The sequence below is a fragment of the Caretta caretta genome, chromosome 3, assembly GCF_965140235.1.
Source record: "Caretta caretta isolate rCarCar2 chromosome 3, rCarCar1.hap1, whole genome shotgun sequence".
Classification (NCBI taxonomy): domain Eukaryota; kingdom Metazoa; phylum Chordata; order Testudines; family Cheloniidae; genus Caretta; species Caretta caretta.
The window spans coordinates 16,256,936-16,276,945 of NC_134208.1; the positions used below are offsets into that span (position 1 = coordinate 16,256,936).

Consider the following 20,010-nt stretch of genomic DNA (forward strand, 5'->3'; position numbering starts at 1 on the left):
ATCTCAGTGATGAGGTCATCTTCCTTAGACGAATATATTCCATGAACTTTAAATTGGATTGCAAGATAAAGGAATTGCTTCAAGAAATATTTGAACTTGGACTCTCTGGGGTGTTTCCTAATATCACAATTGTATTGCATATTTTTGTCAGTTTGCCTGCATCAGTGACTTGAGTTGAATGCACCTTCAACATGTTGAGGCAGGTAAAGAACTATCACCGTCCAACTGTCGGACAAGAGCGTTTGAATGGGCTCGCCATGCTTAATATCCACTGTGGCACTGCACAAAACCTAGCTTTTCCCTCAATAATTAGTGCATTTGCACAGAAAAAAGCTAGAAAAGCATTTGTTAAATAAAAAAATATTCAAATTATGTCTCACTCTTTTTTTGGCGCCTTATTTTGTTTTCATGTGTTGTCATTTTTAAATTTTTATTATGGCTAGGGGCCTCAAAAGCTGGAAGTGGCCCAGGCCTCTCTGGACCTCTGAAAGGGCCTGCTAATTAGCCCCTTCTGTCTGTTCTCTGACCATGGAACCAATCCTTCTGTGGCTGTGGAGGAGCGTGTGTGCTCCCTTCCAGCAGTGGGGTGGTCCATGTACAACAGTGCTGAGTGAATTGGACCTTTTGGCCAACAATTCTTTCTCAGGCTGATGCCAGAGATCCCCTGACAACTCATCTCCCACTTTGCAATTTACATCCCCCTGTTATCCCATGCCCCAGCTGCCTTGGTCTGTCCCACTGACTGGTTTCCTCCCCACTGGCTTTGCTCTGTGAAGTGTGTGTGTGGAAGGGGGGTGGTGGTGGTGCGGGGGGTGGATACACATTGTATCTGAGCTGTCCAGCCCGTGTTCTTTCTGTGCCTGCCTGGACTAGCTGCCTCACTCAGCTCATCTGGCTCTTCTCCCTCTTGAGGCTTTGTGTTAGGAGGGTGAATGTCACCCTTTGCATTAAAGGAGATGATCCCTTTACCCCTTCAGCTTGGGCTATGCTTGTAGACCCTGTGCATCTATTATACTAAAACCTACATCAATATCCCCAGCCTGGCTTCTAGCTTCCCTGGTTGGTAAGAGATGAGTACTACATTCTGCACTTGGAAGAAGGGAGAGCTTTCCTTAGCAATGATCCTTCCAGCTGGGTACATCACTGGAGGAAATACCCTGTGTTCCTAGAAGAGCTCGTTTTGTTTTCTGGGGATGCACATAATTTGTCAGCAAAGCAGCCACTAAGTGATCACCTAACACAATGGGGACCCATTGCACGGGCCTCACACCCAGCTGGATTCATAGGACGGTGTCTGTGCATGCAGAGCATGCCCCTGGGGGAGAACAGCATTATGTTTTTTTATAAGCAGTGTGGTGTGTCAAGATCTGCCCAGAATAACATGGGAAATATCTGATCAGTAACGTCTTTTCTTTAAAAAAAAAAATCTATATAATAAACCTGCACCTTTAACAAGGGAGGAGCCAGTTTCCATGGTAAATAAGTAACAACAGACTTGGAGGCCAACTGTGTGTTGTGAGCTGGCAGATCTTCAGCAACATCTTTGAGAAATGCACTATGATTTTATCTGTGGTTTTCTTTATTTACTGAGTCACACTTTGTAACAGATTTCCCTGAACTTGGAGACTAAATACCTAGCAAACATCACCAGCAGACTGCAATCAGTGATTGGTTTAGGTTCAGTTAACTGTGGATGTTAATTTTCTTTCTTTCTTTTTGTCTCTCTGCCTTTCTTGTTCTGGCCTTCGGTAGAATTTTGATACAGATGGTTAATGTCTGAATTTTCAGTGTGGACACTGCCTAATCCATTCAAATTGTCTCTTGGGTTGAGGCTTTTCTGAGCCACAGTTACTGAAAACTGCTATATAAAGCATGTGCATGAAGTTGTTGTTTTGTTGTTCTTGTACTAGGGGTTGTCAGAACTGTGCAACATGACAGAGCTTCATGAAGCTGTAGCTCTGGGCGATTACGATTTAGTGAATAAGCTTCTGAAAAAAGGGCTTTTTGATGTGAATTACAAAGATACGGATTGGAATGACAGGACACCACTGCACTGGGCTGCTGCTAAAGGTAAGGAGGCCCTGTACTCAGTAGCCCATGTACATGCTAACATTGACGTTATATAAGAGAGTGCAGCTAATTATTATATTACACTATGCAGGAGAGGTGCTGGAACTAGGGATGCTGGGTGTGCTGCCGCACCCCCTGGCTTGAAGTAGTTTCCATCATATACCCGGTTTACAGTTTGGTTCAATGACTCTCTGCACCCCCACTATAAAAATTGTTCCAGCACCACTGCTGTGCAGGCTGTTAATGGGGTTATGCAGCATACCGATAATTACACTGAGAGGTTCTGATTCTGCTGTCCTTGCCCAAACAGACAAAATATTGAATTAAAAGGGAATTTTGCCTGTTTAAAGAACATGTGGGATTGGACCCCAAATGATCATTTCTTGTTTATATGAAGTTTGATTATTTTAAAGGGATAATGTGTAATTTTTACACACTGTGTGTATATATAAGGGCCCTATTTCTTTCATCACTTTGATTTCACACTGGAATAAGAAAAGGAGTACTAGTGGCACCTTAGAGACTAACCAATTTATTTGAGCATAAGCTTATGCTCAAATAAATTGGTTAGTCTCTAAGGTGCCACTAGTACTCCTTTTCTTTTTGCGAATACAGACTAACCCGGCTGTTACTCTGAAACACTGGAATAGTTGCATTGACTTGAGTGGAATTATTCCTGATTTACACCTGTGTGAAGGGGGAATCAATGTGTAGACACAATTGGCATTTAGGAAAAACAGATTGAGCACGGTAACTACACAGTGGTTTAAAATCCTCCCGCCTTTATTTTAAGTGTTGAATCTTTCAAATCAGCAATGCAGGACCAGATCCTGCCTGCAGCTGACGTTTGGTGTTTTAGCATCAGGACTATTTATTAAGGTCCAACCAGGTCCGACCCCTAGAAGGCAGTAGGTGGAACTGTGCGGATGTAACAAGGGACTTAATTTTAAAGAAAATGGTTTGTATGGGGGTCACTGAGAGCTTAATTTAGCCTGCAGAATCTTTATAACAGGTGATAGTGCATGAGAAAGAAAGAATCCAGCTTGACCCTCAGATTCCAGGTTGAATTTCCAGGGCAATTAGTGAGGGGGGAAACAAACATCTTTTTACTTGCACAGGAACTGAAATCACCAGACAGGATTAGACCCAAAGTCCATCTAGTCCAGTATTCTGTCTCTGACAGTGACCCGTACCAGATGCTTCAGAGGAAAGTGAAAGAACCTCTCAGTAGGCAGATGTGGGATAATCTGCCCCCCACATCTGTCTCATGCTGATCTCTAATAGTTAGAGATTGGCTTAAACCAGAGGTGGGCAAACTACAACCCGCAGGCCACATCCGGCCCATAGGACCGTCCTGCCCCACAGCGAAGCTGCCGTGTTGGCAGCTCTCTCGCTCCAGCTGGGCGGAGGGGCTGTGACCTCCTGCCACTCTGAGCAGCATGGTAAGGGAGCCGGGGGGTGGGGGGCGTTTGGATAAGGGGCAGGGAGTCCTGGGGACAGTCAGGGGACAGGGAGCAGGGGGGTGGGGGTTGGATGGGTTGGGGATTCTACGGGGGACGGTCAGGGGTTGAGGAACAGGGGGGGTTGGATAGGCATGGGAGTCCTGGAGGGCCTGTGAGGGGTGGGCCTGTGGACAGGGGGTAGGGCAGTCAGGGAGTAGGGAGGGTTGGATAAGGGGGAGGTCCCAGGGGGGCAGTTAGGGTCGGGAGGTCCCAGGAGGGGGTGGTCAGGAGACAAGGAGCAGCGGGGGATTGTATGGGTCAGGGGTTCTGATGAGGGCAGTCAGGGGGTGGGAGGTGGGAGGGGGTGGATAGGGGTGGGGGCCAGGCTGTTTGGGGAGGCACAGCCTTCCCTACCCGGCCCTCCGTACAGTTTTGCAACCCCGATGTGGCCCTCGGGCCAAAAAGTTTGCCCACCCCTGGCTTAAATCCTGAACACGTTTTATTCACAGAGTACATGTGGTCTGTAGGGCACTGAGACACAAGAAACAGACCATCTCACTACCATTTGAATCACTTTGCCATCCTTTGGGGTAGAGCCGCATTATAATGCATTAACATTTGTAAAGAGCTTTGAGATCCTTGAGGATCCTATAGAAAGACAAAGAAATTCTTATCTTATTCGGTGACTTTTGTTGTTTCAATCATTATTAATTCATTTTTCATTGCCGCTGGACTTTCCCCTGAGATGTTGTTCCCAGAAGGGATGAAATGAAATACCACACATTCAGAATAAATAATTATCTTATTACGGGAGCTATGAGCCTGATCTAAAGCCCTTTGAAATCCAGGTAAAAGGCTTCCCTTGACTTCAGTGGCCCTTGGATCAGTGACCCTTGGCCCTTATAAAAGTTAGGAAGCTTGGGGAAGTGCTAACAAAGACTTATGCAAGGGGTGATAAGATTAAACGTACATTAATTGGTGTGCACTAAAAATACGCTGCACAAAAGCAGTGACAAGTTCGGGTGATATCCCTTTGTAAGACATGTAATGAGTTTTCTCTCTGCTGGTAACTCCCTAATTACCTGCCTAAGAGCCTTACAAGTGATGTGCAGAGAGTGCCAGCTGGCAGTGGCATCCATCAGTGTGGTCTCTAGTTTATGACAGGTTTCAGAGTAGCAGCCGTGTTAGTCTGTATTCGCAAAAAGAAAAGGAGGACTTGTGGCACCTTAGAAATTGGTTAGTCTCTAAGGTGCCACAAGTACTCCTTTTCTCTAGTTTATGTAAGCAATGCCTACTCCACGTGGGACTCTGTTCCTCTCTAGTGGTGGCTAGAGCAGCTAGAGACTGATAAGCTCTACTGCTACCTCCTTGGCTCCGAGAGCTGGGTCTTTTAGCTCAGGCAGTAGATCCTTATGTATTGAGATCCAGAGGTCTGATCCCTGCTGCTGACGACCCACCCTGGAGCATTAGCGTTACACTTACATTCTAAGGGCTGGATCCTGCAAGTTGCTGAGCATCTCCTGCAGTTACCTAGTGCCCGCAACTCCCATTAACTTCAGCGGGGAATGAGGGCACTCAGCACCTTGCCGGGGGTGCTCAGTACACTGCAGGATTGGGACCTAAATTAGAAGATGTGATGATATGAAACCCTAGGATTGGGGGTGGCTGAGGAGGACAAGTGATGAAAGGTTAAATGAAGGGTGGGAAACAAAGCCATATATCACACTGTGGTAGGTTAATGATAGTTGGGTATAAAAGGTATGAGTTAAGTTATTGGTATTGGGCTGGTTCTCAGCTAATGTAAACTGGCATAGCTCCATTGACTTCAATAGTGGCTCCGAGCCATTGTGTATTGTATTGTGTCACAATAGTATACACAATGCTAACCCCCTGCAACCAGCACACAAAATCTAAACACCATACATCCAGCTCTTCAAAGCATTAAATATAAATATCAAATGTACATTTTCCCTCAATATTTTGTACTGACCTGGATGAATAGTTTCACACTCTGTGCAGACCAGGACTGTGCTTTGTATTAATGTCCGAACTCAGCCAGGTTTTCTCCCTCTCCCTCAGCATTTCAGGGAAATAAATCATGTGTAAGCGTGAAGCGTGGATGGAATACAAAGCTGAGAACAAGCTGGAAGGACAGGTTTTTGCACAGAAAAATCTATATCTTTCCAACTCCTACCCAAGCCTCCCTCCCCAAACTAAAAAAATCTGTGAGTCAAATTCTGAGGTCTTTACTCTGTTCTTACTCAGCCTTCAGTCTGGCAAAACTCCCTTTGGAATCAATGGTATAACGAGTAAGGACCTAAGTATTTATCTCTATGCTAGATCCATATTTGGTAGGCTTCGCAGACTTGCACTTCTGTCCCCCATAACCTGTCTCCAATGTCTTTTTGCCTTCCTCATTGCCTTTCAGTGCCCTGTCTCCTCTCCATTTCGCTTTTTTCTCTTCCTCTCGCTTGTCTGTCTTTGTGTAGCATCTCTCTGCACTGCTTTCTGGTCTGCCTTTAGGGAATTCTAGGAATTGAGTGAAACTCTCTGCAGTTTCTTTCTTCCCATGATCACAGCTGCAGAGGATATTGCTGAGAGATGTAGTTTCTTCTGTGATTGACGAATGTCACCTGGGATGGATGAAGGCTCAGTGAAATATAAAAAGTTAATGACTACAATACTGTGGTCTGTGGTTAAATATTCTGCAGTTGAGCAGGGTCCCGACTGGGAGGCAAGTTAACGTGGCACAGAGGTGGTATCTAAGGGCTATTATGGGTGAATTCTGAACTTGGTGTTTTACTTATCTGGGCTGCTGTGTTTGTTATACTGAGCTGATCAAAACCGTGTATGTATCTCCAGGTAAGGCCATAGAATGTGGGCGTCCTTTCAGAAGGTTTCAGAGTAACAAGAAAAGGAGTACTTGTGGCACCTTAGAGACTAACCAATTTATTTGAGCATAAGCTTTCATGAGCTACAGCTCACTTCATCTGAACCCTTTCAGAGTAACAGTTGTGTTAGTCTGTATTTGCAAAAAGAAGTACTCCTTTTCTTTCAGAAGGTAAGTCTCAAAGGGTATGTTTACACAGCAGAAAAAAAATGTGTCAGCGAATCTCAGAGCTGAGATCAACTGGCTCAGGGTGCTGGGACTTGTGCTGTGATGTTAAACAGAGCAGTGCAGCTGGTTGGACTTGGTCTGGAGCATGGACTCCAAGACCCTCCCTCCTTGCTGGGTTCCAGAGCCCAAGCTCCAGCCCAAATCTGAATGTCTCCACTGCTATTTTTAGCCTCACAGTTGACCCAGGCCAGCCACGGCTGTGCCATGGTTCGTTTATCCGTGTGTAGAGATACCCTGACACTCTTTGCTGAGGGTCTTTTTTTGTACCCTGATTGGCTTATCCATCTCCCAGGCCATGAGGTCTGGACAAAGAGACTGGGGATCTGGTTATTTTTAAAAAGTTATTAAACATATAGATTTTAATTATGCTCATGTGAGTCCCTAATGATTTTAAAAAAATATCCCTACCCTAAAAAGAAAATCACAGGACACAGATTTGCAAGTGCTGGAAACGCGGCTGTGACCAATCCACAGCCATAACCCATGGCCATCTTGGTCCCCAGCTGAAGCTCGTACACTTGGCACCGCATTCATAGCGGATGGCGTCCAGCTGCTGAGATTTGAATTCCTGTAGCCCAGATGCTTGAGGTCAAGCGCTGCCTAACTAGAGGGAGTATGTAATATACCGTATACCATATGTGTGGCTATGAACCTCAGTACCATTGTCTGGATGGAAGGTCAGACCTAATCAGCTGATTGTGGCTATTTTCTGTCTACAGAGGGTAAAAGACCCAACACTAGTTCAGCTAGCAGAGCATCGGCACAAGTGGTAGAGGCTTGTGTGTGTTGGAACCGGAGTTCCTAAGTATGTGCCGTTTAGCTGGTGACGTCACTGCAGCGCTTGTTGTCCGTGGACACAGATTCTTTACACTGCCATATAGAACATCTTGAATGTTTCACCTTTGAACCATTTTTTTTCTCCCTGTGTTTTCTGCATCTCTACAAGGACAATCAGAGATGGTAAAGCTACTTGTGCAGCATGGCGCTCGCCTTTGCTTGAGAACTGACGTGGGTTGGACTCCAGCTCATTTTGCGGCTGAGTCAGGAAGACTGGGCGTTCTAAGGACTCTTCATTTTTTGCATGCCGCCCTCGATACAGCAGATCTCTATGGGGACACTCCGAAAAGGATTGCAGAAATCTACGGACACAAAGACTGCGTGAAGTTCTTAGAAATGTGAGTATTGACGGACTTCTGCAACCAGCCGCAGTAAATGAAGTGGAAGCCAGTGAAGGTGAAATTCACTCCTGTACAGAGGGCCTACGCAATGGCCTATGCACCACTTGCATTTCAACCTAAACCCTATGTAAGCCCTAGGGGTTTAAGTGGCATATAAATGTGCTTAGGCTTTCTGCTGGGCTTCTGGACCAGCGTGAGCAAATGGAAAGAACTTTGTTGATTTCAGTGAATCCACAGAGCCAATTATCTTAAGTGGCTTGCTGCCTCTGAACAGCACTTCCTCATTTTCCAAATTTTCAAAGTGTTCTGGCTATAGGTCCAGGTCTCCAAAAGAGCTAAGCACCCAGGAGCTCCCCTTAAGGCACATAAATAAGTGGCTTGGATTTTAAATGTTCAATGACTACTTAAGCTCTGAAATGAAGTGGCCAGATTTTCAAGAAAGAATAAACAGGAGCTTCTGGGTACCAAGCCCTTATGAAAATCTGGCCGCTTCACAGAGGTGCTTACAGGGGAGCTGAGCTCTTCGGAAAACTCTGGGTATGTCTCCACTGCAATAAAACACCCGCGGCTTGCCTGTGTCAGCTGACGCGGGCTTGCAGGGCAATTACATTGCAATGTAGACGTCCAGGCTCAGGATGGAGCCCACAGTCTGGGCTCCCGAGAGAGGGAGCGTCCCAAAGCCCGGTTTCCTCCCTGAGTCCAACTCTCTGCCTTGCAATTTTATAGCCCCGCAGCTTGAGCCCGCATCAGCTGACACAGGCCAGCTGTGGGGGCTGCATTGCAGGGGAGACACATGCCCAGTTCCCACGTCTGGGCTGACGAGCTACAGCTCTACCCTGGGAGAAATAGACAACAGCCTAACCGGCTTTCGTCGCTTGCTGCTGTCACTGCTACCCGCTTTCCCTGCGAGTGACGAGCAGGACTGGCGGGGGCGGGGGGGGGATGTTTCTTTTCCAACACAACAGGACACTCCGGGCAGTACAAGTTGCACAGACCCGTTCCAGCCAGGGGCGGCGAGTTCTGTCACTCGTGGTGCCCGGGCTCCAGCAGTATTCAGGGCCCGGCTCCACCAGTGTCCGGGGCTGGGTCTCTCCCCCGGCCCCGCCTGCCGCCGCCGCCCCCCACCTCCCCCGGCCCCCACTTGCTGCCCCCGCTCGCCTCCCCTGGCCCCGGCGCCTGCAGCTCACGCTGACTCTGCCGGCTGCCGCAGGGTCCTAGGGCACCCCTGGCACTCATGGCAGGGCGGGTTGCCCGTACCCTGCCCTTCCGCCCGAGCCCTGAGCCTCTCCAACGCCCCAGAGCCCTCATCCCCCCGCACCCTAATCCTCTGCCCCAGCCGTGAGCCCCCTCCCACACCCCAAACCTCTCATCCACAGCCCTCACCGCTTCCTATCCCCAAACTCCCACCCAGAACCTGCACCCCCGCCACCCCCAAACTCCCCCTCAGAGCCTGCCCCCCTCACCCCCTCCTACACCCCCACCCCCGAGCCTGCCCCCCTCACCCTCTCCTGCGCCCCCACCCCTTGCCCTAGCCCAGAGCCTACACCTAAACTCCATCCCAGAGCCTGCACCCCTCATCCCCTCCTGCACCCCCTGCCCCAGCCCGGAGCCTACACCCAGCACCCAAACTCCATCCCAGAGCCTGCACCCCAGACCCCCTCCCCCACCCAAACTCCCTTCCAGAGCCTGCCCCCCTCAGCCCTTCCTGCACCCCCGCCCCCTGTCCCAGCCCAGAGCCTACACCAAGCACCCAAACTCCCTTCCAGAGCCTGCCCCCCTCAGCCCTTCCTGCACCCCCGCCCCCTGTCCCAGCCCAGAGCCTACACCAAGCACCCAAACTCCCTTCCAGAGCCTTAGGCAGGTGGGGGCAGAGTTTGGGGGGGGGGGGCGGGTTCTGGGCACCACCAACATTTCTACAGACCTGCCACCCCTGGGGTTGCAGCTTTCTGGGTCTAAACCCAAGAAATCCCAGCTGCTGCCTTGGAAGGTAGAAGGGAGAGTTAACTCATGTACGGAGCTGGCCAAAGAGTCACAATTCAATTCTGCAAAGACTTTTGAGATGTCGAAGTTTCGCGTCTTTCCAAATTTCCAATGAAAAATCATTTTGTGGAAAATGTTCCAACTGGCTCTATTGTCTCATAAGTACCTCAGGCATTTATCATTGCATCTGTAAGGCTTCTTCTCACGAGCAAGTCTTTGAATTCTGAATGGGTGGCCAGGCCTCTTTTCCTTCACTCTTCACAAACATTCATGCCACTGGGATTGTGTTCCCACAGATATTTGGGGGGATTGGTTGTTCGTCATATGACTACCCATATTCACATGCAAAAAGGGGGTATTCGTGCATAAAGAGGACTACTTGTTATTCACTCTTCACCATTTGCTAGTTTTATTTTTTAAAAGCCTCAGACATCCATTGAGGAAGCTGAAGGAACACAGTGTGACTTAGGTGACGAATTGCACAGCATGACCACTCAATAGGTAAAGTGAACAGCACTTTGGCAGAACACTGTTCATCCAAGCTAACTGGTTAATTAGAAATAACAGTTACTCTGGTAGAAATCAGGATTAGTTCACAAATAATTTGCAAAAGAAGGGATAAATCAAAGAAATTCTTTATTCAGAATAAAAACAGTTCTACTTCTAATTGCAGGCAAAAATAATATGTTCAAGAAACATGTACACCACCACCATTGCACTAACTACATGTAACTATGAAATCAGAGCACATGTGCTTAATTTTTTTCCTGCTTAATAGTCAAATGAAAATGTACCCATTCAAATTTAGCCAGATCTGTCAAGTCAGTATACTATTATGTAATGTTGAAAGTTTTCACTGTTTCTCACCTTGTGGAATACAAATCTTTTATGCTGTTAAAAGCTATAATTTAGAATTACACTTGTGTTTTCCACACTCAACTGACCGAACGGGCCATTTGTATGTTTGGTTTGTTGACCATTTGTGTTTCCTTGTGGAACTGTGGTAACTGCACATGCAAATTATGCACATGCAAATTTTATGTAAGCTCTTCTAGAACAGGAGGTCAGATGCTCAGCTGGTGAAAGTTAGTGTTGACTTCAATGGAGTTATGTCAATTTACACTAGCTGCTGGAAATGGGCCATGATTCTAACTGAGATCTGAGCAAAAAAATTTCTATGACTTTACTAGCTCAGTTAGATCTCAGAGATCCAAATACAACTATATTTGGAATAGCTGATTTCACCTAAATTGTATCCCAAAATGAGATGAAGAGCCAGTGATACCACTACTAAAGGGAGGATATGTATCTGGCTGTCGCAGACCGCCGGTCTGTTCCAATAGTGCAGGTTCCATGTTGTGAAACTAGCTGCCAAACTTTCTGATCTGATTTTCAGGTACACTAAGGGCCCTTTCCACTCCAGAGTGGTGTAAAGGGGACTTAGTGTAAATGAAAGCAAGGCACTCCATATTTAATTCAGTTTACCGGAGTAAAATTTGTAATAAACGACACCATTATTAATAGTCAAAGCACATTAACATGAGTTATGAAGCAAAGTAACATATCATGTAACATCCAGGAGACTTCTGACAAATAAAACATGTTACGATGGCAAAAACAATTCTGAAACAAAATGTTTTTAAAAATAAAACCCTTTCGGCTAGATCACATGCTGCTGATTAAGGACAGATAATGGAGCTGATGGGTGCCAAGGCCTTCTCTGGTGATGTAACATCCACCCTCTCAAGCTGGAGTATGGGGTGACAACAGCAACTGCAGCTTCAGCTCCAGTTTCGTGAGACAGCCAGGCAGCTGAAGCAGACCCCAGGCAGTTTTCATGCAAGTCCTGAGAACCAGCTACATTTCACTGGTGTGAGAGGAAAACCCAGGGCTAGATTTTTGATTAAATACATATTTTAAAAGAGAAATTTACTTTCCAATTCACAGCCCATCAGTTTGTCCTCTGCTCCCTCTCTTGCTCTCAAGAACCGCAGTGTTCTCTCCGGTTTCAGAGTAACAGCCGTGTTAGTCTGTATTCGCAAAAAGAAAAGGAGTACTTGTGGCACCTTAGAGACTAACCAATTTATTTGAGCATGAGCTTTCGTGAGCTACAGCTCACTTCATCAGATGCATACCGTGGAAACTGCAGCAGACTTTATATATACACAGAGAATATGAAACAATACCTCCTCCCACCCCACTGTCCTGCTGGTAATAGCTATCCAACTATACTCTCAGCCCAGCAGAAGCAGCTGTTCTATCTCGGGGCCTCTGCTTCTGCCCCTCCACCCCCACGAACATGATACAGTTCTGTGGTGACCTAGACAGGCCAGTCCTTGCCTACAGACAGCCCCGCAACCTGAAGCAAATACTCACCAACAACCACATACCACACAACAGAACCACTAACCCAGGAACTTATCCTTGCAACAAAGCCCGTTGCCAATTGTGCCCACATATCTATTCAGGGGACACCATCACAGGGCCTAATAACATCAGCCACACTATCAGAGGCTCGTTCACCTGCACATCCACCAATGTGATATATGCCATCATGTGCCAGCAATGCCCCTCTGCCATGTACATTGGTCAAACTGGACAGTCTCTACGTAAAAGAATAAATGGACACAAATCAGATGTCAAGAATTATAACATTCATAAACCAGTCGGAGAACACTTCAATCTCTCTGGTCACGCAATCACAGACATGAAGGTCGCTATCTTAAAACAAAAAAACTTCAAATCCAGACTCCAGCGAGAAACTGCTGAATTGGAATTCATTTGCAAATTGGATACTATTAATTTAGGCTTAAATAGAGACTGGGAGTGGCTAAGTCATTATGCAAGGTAGCCTGTTTCCTCTTGTTTTTTCCTACCCCCCCCCCCCCCCCCCGATGTTCTGGTTTAACTTGGATTTAAACTTGGAGAGTGGTCAGTTTAGATGAGCTATTACCAGCAGGAGAGTGAGTTTGTGTGTGTATGGGGGTGGGGGGGATGTGAGAAAACCTGGATTTATGCAGGAAATAGCCCGACTTGATTATGTAAAGAGTTGTCACTTTGGATGGGCTAGCACCAGCAGGAGAGTGAATTTGTGTGTGTGTGGGGGGGTGGAGGGTGAGAAAACCTGGATTTGTGCTGGAAATGGCCCACCTGATGATCACTTTAGATAAGCTATTACCAGCAGGACAGTGGGGTGGGAGGAGGTATTGTTTCATATTCTCTGTGTATATATAAAGTCTGCTGCAGTTTCCACGGTATGCATCTGATGAAGTGAACTGTAGCTCACGAAAGCTCATGCTCAAATAAATTGGTTAGTCTCTAAGGTGCCACAAGTATTCCTTTTCTTTTTAGTGTTCTCTCCCTGACTCAGCCCTCTGGTCAGGTGTGACGATGCGGCCCATGGGAGCCAGCTGAGGTCACTCAATCAGGGTGAACTGCAAACAGAATGGGGCAGACAAACCTCAAACGCTGGTGGATATTCCAATACTTAGGTTTAACAACCCAGCACAAAACAGCTTCTATGGCACCTCCCTGGTTACTCAGAAGTCCAAATAATGCAGTTCCCTTAAAGTCCCCAGCCTCAGGCCTCCATCCAGACACACGTGTCAGATAGGATAATGATTACTGAAAATCTTATCATATACAAGAAAAGGTTCTCCTGATCCCAAAGGACCAAGCCCCGGACCCAAGTTAAATGATAACTTAGATTTTACCCAAAATACACTCTTATAGCCAATTCTTATTAACTAAACTAAAATTTATTTAAAAAGAAAAGAGTGTTGGTTAAAAGATCAATATACAGACAGACTTGAATTCAGTTCTTGAGGTTCAGATACATAGCAGAGAGGAGTCTGTAGTTGCCAAAAGTCTTTTTAGAAATAGTCCACAGGTTATAGTCCAATGTCCATAGTCAGGATGACTCCAGTCAGTGACTGGGGATCTCAATCCTTATGGCTCAGGGTTTCCCCTTCTTGAAACCCAAAGCAGATCTGAGATGAAGAAGAATCGTGTCCCAGGGTTTTTATACATTTCTAGCAGCCTTTTGGCCAGAGAAAATGATAGGCTTAACTTTCCTTCTCCTAAACATCATGGCAATTAGCATAGGGTAATTTATCCATTAAACAGTTCAGATACAGGTTACCACAACCTTCAAAGAGACATATAGACAATAATACTATTTCACTCAAGAGTCTTCCTAAATATTAATATTCCTTTTTTGATCTTTGAATCAAGACTTGTTTGCTTAAATCACAAGACCTGAGCAAACATCTACCCTTCTATCTCTAACAATGTAGGTTTGCATTTCAAAACTCTATTCATTTACATATCTTTCTAACAAGTCTTTAAAGTTCTTCCATGGGTCAGGTCAGTATGTGAGTTAATTAACTCTTTCTGACCTTATGTCACCTTTCAATGAGATATTATATTACATTCATGGTCTCTGTGTATATAATGTCTTCTGCAGTTTCCACAGTATGCATCCGATGAAGTGAGCTGTAGCTCACGAAAGCTCATGCTCAAATAAATTGGTTAGTCTCTAAGGTGCCACAAGTACTCCTTTTCTTTTTGCAAATACAGACTAACACGGCTGTTACTCTGAAACCTATTACACTCATAACGTCACACCAGGTCACTAGTGTGGTTTCCCCTTAGGTTCCTGCTCTCCAGCCATCTCAGGCAGTCTTCTGCTTCACTGCCTCACAGTGCCACTCCCACTGTGGCTGGCAGGGGACATGGGCCCACCCTCTACTCTGGGTTCCAGCTCAAGGACCCTCTACACAGCAGCTAAGATCCATTCCCTGCACCTTGCTGCCTTTCCCTGAGCTGCTTCCATACTTCTTGGCCTTCCGCACTCCTTTGGATTTGCCAGTCTCCCTCCTCCCTGGGAATAACTCAACCCAAACACTCCTCCTTTTCCGCAGGGAGCGACTGCATCTTTCCCCCTGTTGCCCCTTCTACTTCCAGTTTCCTGGTATTTTGTGGCAGCCCTGCCTGTCTCTTGCAGGTGAGCTTCTCTCTAGTTAGTTGCCTCCAGCCTAAAGCTCCCCTGTTTGCAGCCTAATTAGCTGATTGGGCCCTCCTGACTTAACCCATCTCTTGCAGGGCCAGTGTGGGGTCCACACCCCATTACAAAAAGACATTATGCCTTTCACTTCTTGAATGTGGGCCTTTGTGCCGTGGCTCCTGAAACTGGCTTACCTGTTTTGCATGTGCCAGGTGTGACTCCCGAGAGAAAACGAGGAGGAGGGGAGAAATGATGAATGCGGCAAAAGCCACAGGAAATCCAGTGCCACGGAAAAGAAAAACAAATCTGTCTCCAAGATCAAGTCTTTCATAGTGTTCTTTTTGGAGAGACTGGGAACAGAATAATTACATTGCATTTTGTAGATGTCACAGAAGAAAGGGATGCTGTTGACTAAGGATAAAAACACAGGCATAAGGCACCACCAGGCTATCAGCTTGGAGATTCTCAGGTGTAGGTGGATGAAGAAAGGGGGCTGAAATCTCCAATTCTGACATGGTAAATGACATATAAACAGGCCACCAACCTGAGGATGGGAGACCCTGAAAATCAGCTGACAGCTGTGAATGCTCGCTATGCTTTGTTCCTAGGATAGAAGCTAGCAGAGAATGCCATATAAAAAAAACCCTTAGCATTGCTGTGCACAAGAAGCAAAACCTGGAGATTCCCAGAATGGTCAAGATCTTATCATCTGAGTTCAGGCTTTTTTGACTGCCACAATGAATTTACCCAAAAGCCAACAACTGCCTCGCCTCTTAGGAATGCCAGGAAACTGACAGCAGATGGGGGAAAATTAGAGCTTTGGGAACATTACAACTGTTGCTTCCCATTGTTTAAGATGTACACAAGTTCTGTCCCAGAGGTCAAAGGTCTTCATGCAGTGCTGTGTTAGAATCTGGGCAAGAGATGCACTGCCCTTCTCTCTGTAGGTCACACATTCAAAACATGGGTTAATATATATACTTAAATGGAATTGTTCCTGCTATACTAGGCATGTAAATGTGAGATGTATTCTGTTGAGGGTCAGTGTCACTCCCTGACATTTGCCTGTCGTGTGGAGAATGGTGTACAGAGTTAAAAACAATGCTTGTGTCAGAGGCCTGGAGTTTTTTCAAGAACAACAAAAACACAATTTACACCAGTTTTGGTCTGCAGCAGAAATTCCTCATCTTGGGTTCTTTTACACCCACTTTGCACCAGTGCCAACGGCTAACCAAGGTGCAAAGAAGCAGAGAACCTGGCTCTCTAGTGTGTATCCATCTCATTTTCAGAGTGCTTAATGTTGAAGCCATATTTGCTGTTCTAGGAGGTCCCTTCATGGTCAAGTTGTCTTCTATCAACCCTGATGTGGCCCCATCCAGAATGGTGTCCAGAATCCACAGTACCTCTTGAAATCAAGGAGAGCTGCAATCATCAGCAAATGTCAGGAGTTGGCCCTTATTATTCTCAGTCTTTTGTTATGTATCTAGGCTTTGTCCATGGAAAATCATCAATCCTTTTCTTAAAGATGGATTAATGGTTTAACCGTCAGGTCTAAACTCTCAGGAACTTAAAGGATACTTCCTGCAGGGTAGAGGTAGCTCTTCAGTAGCCTCAGTTATTGTGATTGCCAGGACAATTATATCAGATACAATAGCCTTACCTCCATTTTGAACATTACAACTATTGGCCCTCATTCTTGAAGATGTACAGAAGTTTTGTCCCAGAAGAACCACTCTCCTTGCCAAGTTTGGCTATTGGAGTCTGGTTGACATATGCACTACCCTGTGTCTGCATCCCATATACACACAACTTTGAATAGTTGAACAAAATAAAACAAGTGGATATGTTTCAGAGTAGCAGCCGTGTTAGTCTGTATTCGCAAAAAGAAAAGGAGTACTTGTGGCACCTTAGAGACTAACCAATTTATTTGAGCATGAGCTTTCGTGAGCTACAGCTCATGCATCCGATGAAGAGCATCACGAAAGCTCATGCTCAAATAAATTGGTTAGTCTCTAAGGTGCCACAAGTACTCCTTTTCTTTTTACAAGTGGATATGTTTCTCTTCCTAATTAATCACCTGATTAATGAGGAATGTACATGGCAAGAATATCCTCTTCATGAGTATCAGTGTTACTCATGGATATGTGCACTTTCATCCAAAGAGCAATGCACAGAAATAAAATAAATGTTTAAATCTTCTTGTTGAAGGAATGATGTTCATGACAGTGCAATAAAACTAAATGTAAGAAATGCCACAGATCCTTCCTGCATACTATGGTAATTTTTCTTTAATTTTCTAGCTTAAAATGTGAATTTCTACAACACAGCTTTATTTTTATAGCATCTTTCATGCAAACTGTATCCCACAATGTTATACAGAGTTGCATTAGTGAATAAAGCAGAACAATATATTTCTACGAAGATGTGGGCTTGAGTTGCCAAGTTCAGATTTGGATTTGGATGCAAAATTAAGTTTAGGGTTGTTAAATTAGGGTTTGGTTCAGACCACTTTAGAGACACCACCAGCTGCAAAATTAGATTGGGACTGAAACTTCTTCAGATTTTCTTGCTGTTCTGATCTGATGTTTTGGTTCTGAACCATCTCTAATTCTACATAATAAGCAATAGCAGAAAGAGTGGAAATGAAGAGGCTTAGGCTCGTTATTTTTAACTGAATTTTTGTGTATGACCAGTTCGCAATGTTTTAGTCTGTTTCATTGAATGGAAAGTCCACAGCAGTCCTACAAGCGTGGTCGGACTGTGCAGTGTGCAATGGTTAAGGCAATGTTTTTTCTTTCTTCTGTAGAGCTGAGGTGGAGTGCAGGGACTACCGTTTGGTGGCAGGATTGAAAGAGATTCAACTGGACCAGACAGATGAAGACTGGGAACTCAAGAAAGAAGAGCTTGAGAAAAATACACCCTGTGTTCAAGCAAAATCTACACTCTCTACTCAAAAGAAAAACAGAGGAAAGAATGTGAAACAGTAGAGTCTTCAGATTCCTTTGAACTAGGGAAAGTCACAGAGAGCTAGTCAAAGACACTAACAGACCCCAGATACATCTGGAGTATGAAACATACACTCAGTGCTTGTTTACATGGTGCTTTAGTCCACGTCAGAGGGGTAAATTTTAGTCTGCACTAGCATGCTGCGTGCTAACTGGCTTGTGTGTGCCCTGCTGGCATGCACCGAAATTCTCTAGTGTGCATTACCGTAGCCCTGTTCTAGACAAGCCTATGTTAATGTGGGAACTTTTAGTATATGCCACTAGGGTCCACGTAGGTCAGTTAGTGCATGACACACTAGTGGGGACTAAAATTGACACCCCTCTGGTGTGAATTAAAGAACTGTGTAGAGAAGACCTAAGAGAAAAAGCATATGGTCTGTGTGGTGGGTTGTACATATGGCTATTAATGGGAAATGGCTAGAAGTAGTGGATCTGGCTATTGTGACAAAGTCAGTCCTGACAGACAGAGTGGTAGAGGGCAGACATATCAATCCTTGAATGGAAAAATTCAAAACAAAAACTTTGTTTTGTTTTAATTTGAAAAAAAAATCACTTTTTCCTTTTCTCCCCTGGGAACACTTTCTCACTCTTTCTTCTCCCCTTCCTGTTTTCCAGTGAGGGAAAAAAGTTAAACTGTTTTTTACCTACTGAAATTAAAAGAAAAGAGAGCCCCTACTCAAAAGAGTTTGCAATCTATTAACTTTTACTTCAGTCCAGCATTGTCAATTTACACCTGTTGGCCCATGAGTCATAAGCTCTCTCAGAGCAAAAAATATTCCATATATATATATATATACACAGACACACAGAGTTCACAGATCTCAGCAATCCCTTAACATCTTTGAAGTACAATACAACTTTATTTGGTACACAAACAGCATCCTGAAATGCTTTACAGAGTTAATAACACAATGCCATAAATAATAGCAGAGTGGGACAGCATTGAAGAGAGATATTTTTCAGCTCAGATATGAAAAGAGATGAAGGCCACTGCTAGAGGCAGGGGATCCATCTAATCAAGCTAGCACTAGTCTGTTCCAGTATTCCTATGCTGCATAAACCTCTACATGTAATTGATTTGACTGGAGTAACCCTTCTAATAACTACACTGATAATAATTGTCATAAATATAAAGGGAAGGGTAAACCCCTTTAAAATCCCTCCTGGCCAGAGGAAAAATCCTCTCACCTGTAAAGGGTTAAGAAGCTAAAGGTAATCTCACTGGCACCTGACCAAAATGACCAATGAGGAGACAAGATACTTTCAAAAGCTGGGAGGAGGGAGAGAAACAAAGGGTCTGTGTCTGTCTGTATGCTGCTTTTGCCAGGGACAGAACAGGAATAGAGTCTTAGAACTTTTAGTAAGTAATCTAGCTAGGTATGTGTTAGATTATGATTTCTTTAAATGGCTGAGAAAAGAACTGTGCTGAATAGAATGACTATCCCTGTCTGTGTGTCTTTTTTTGTAACTTAAGGTTTTGCCTAGAGGGATTCTCTATGTTTTGAATCTAATTACCCTGTAAGGTATCTACCATCCTGATTTTACAGAGGTGATTCCTTTACTTCTATTAAAAGTCTTCTTGTAAGAAAACGGAATGCTTTTTCATTGTTCTCAGATCCAAGGGTTTGGGTCTGTGGTCACCTATGCAAATTGGTGAGGATTTTTACCAAACCTTCCCTAGGAAGTGGGGTGCAAGGGTTGGGAGGATTTTGGGGGGAAAGATGTGTCCAAACCATGTTTCCCAGTAAACCCAGTTAAAGTTTGGTGGTGGCAGTGGAAATTCCAAGGGCAAAGGATAAAATTAATTTGTACCTTGGGGAAGTTTTAACCTAAGCTGGTAAAAGTAAGCTTAGGAAGTTTTCATGCAGGTCCCCACATCTGTACCCTAGAGTTCAGAGTGGGGGAGGAACTGTGACAATAATGATCAAAACACTTCCACATAAATTGTGAATCAATGGAACTTTAATCAGATAACACATAGTCCATAAAGAAATATGGCATGATGCAATAGTAAAAGCCATTATAAAGCAACATATTATTAATGTAGTAATGATAATACCTAGCTTTTACTCAGTGCTTTTCATCCTTAGATCTCAAAGCACTTTATAAAAGAGGTGAGTATCACTACCCCTATTTTACAGATGGAGAAACTGAGGCACAAGGAGGAAAGTGACATGCCCCAGGTCACCCAGCAGGCCAGTGGAAGAGCTGG

At 44.9% G+C, this 20,010-nt stretch overlaps 2 protein-coding genes across 3 annotated transcripts in view; one reads left to right on the top strand and one right to left on the bottom strand.

Annotated features, from left to right (window-relative positions):
* PLA2G7 (phospholipase A2 group VII) overlaps window positions 1-5,608 on the bottom strand; it is a 42,875-nt gene extending 37,267 nt beyond the window's left edge. The window contains exon 1 of the mRNA XM_048845679.2: window positions 5,503-5,608. The gene's annotated coding sequence lies outside the window, so the exon portion shown is untranslated. The remainder of the gene's footprint in view (window positions 1-5,502) is intronic.
* ANKRD66 (ankyrin repeat domain 66) lies at window positions 1,497-19,388 on the top strand. 2 transcript variants are annotated; one of them, XM_048845683.2, is made up of 4 exons: window positions 1,497-1,677; window positions 1,911-2,070; window positions 7,577-7,805; window positions 17,600-19,388. In XM_048845683.2, exons 2-4 carry the CDS (start codon window positions 1,932-1,934, stop codon window positions 17,778-17,780), a joined length of 549 nt encoding a protein of 182 aa, XP_048701640.2. In that variant the 5' UTR covers window positions 1,497-1,677; window positions 1,911-1,931; the 3' UTR covers window positions 17,781-19,388. The 2 variants fall into 2 exon arrangements, with proteins under 2 accessions (XP_048701640.2, XP_048701638.2); XM_048845681.2 differs by having other exon boundaries at window positions 1,497-2,070.
* Window positions 19,389-20,010: the final 622 nt, after the last annotated feature.

Bases quoted from the DNA above. Each gene is read 5' to 3' on its own strand.
- ANKRD66 (XM_048845681.2), top strand. From the start codon at position 1,932: ATGACAGAGCTTCATGAAGCTGTAGCTCTGGGCGATTACGATTTAGTG. The intron at 2,071-7,576 runs GTAAGGAGGCCC...CATCTCTACAAG, and splicing joins GCACTGGGCTGCTGCTAAAG to GACAATCAGAGATGGTAAAG. The intron at 7,806-17,599 runs GTGAGTATTGAC...TTTCTTCTGTAG, and splicing joins TGCGTGAAGTTCTTAGAAAT to AGCTGAGGTGGAGTGCAGGG.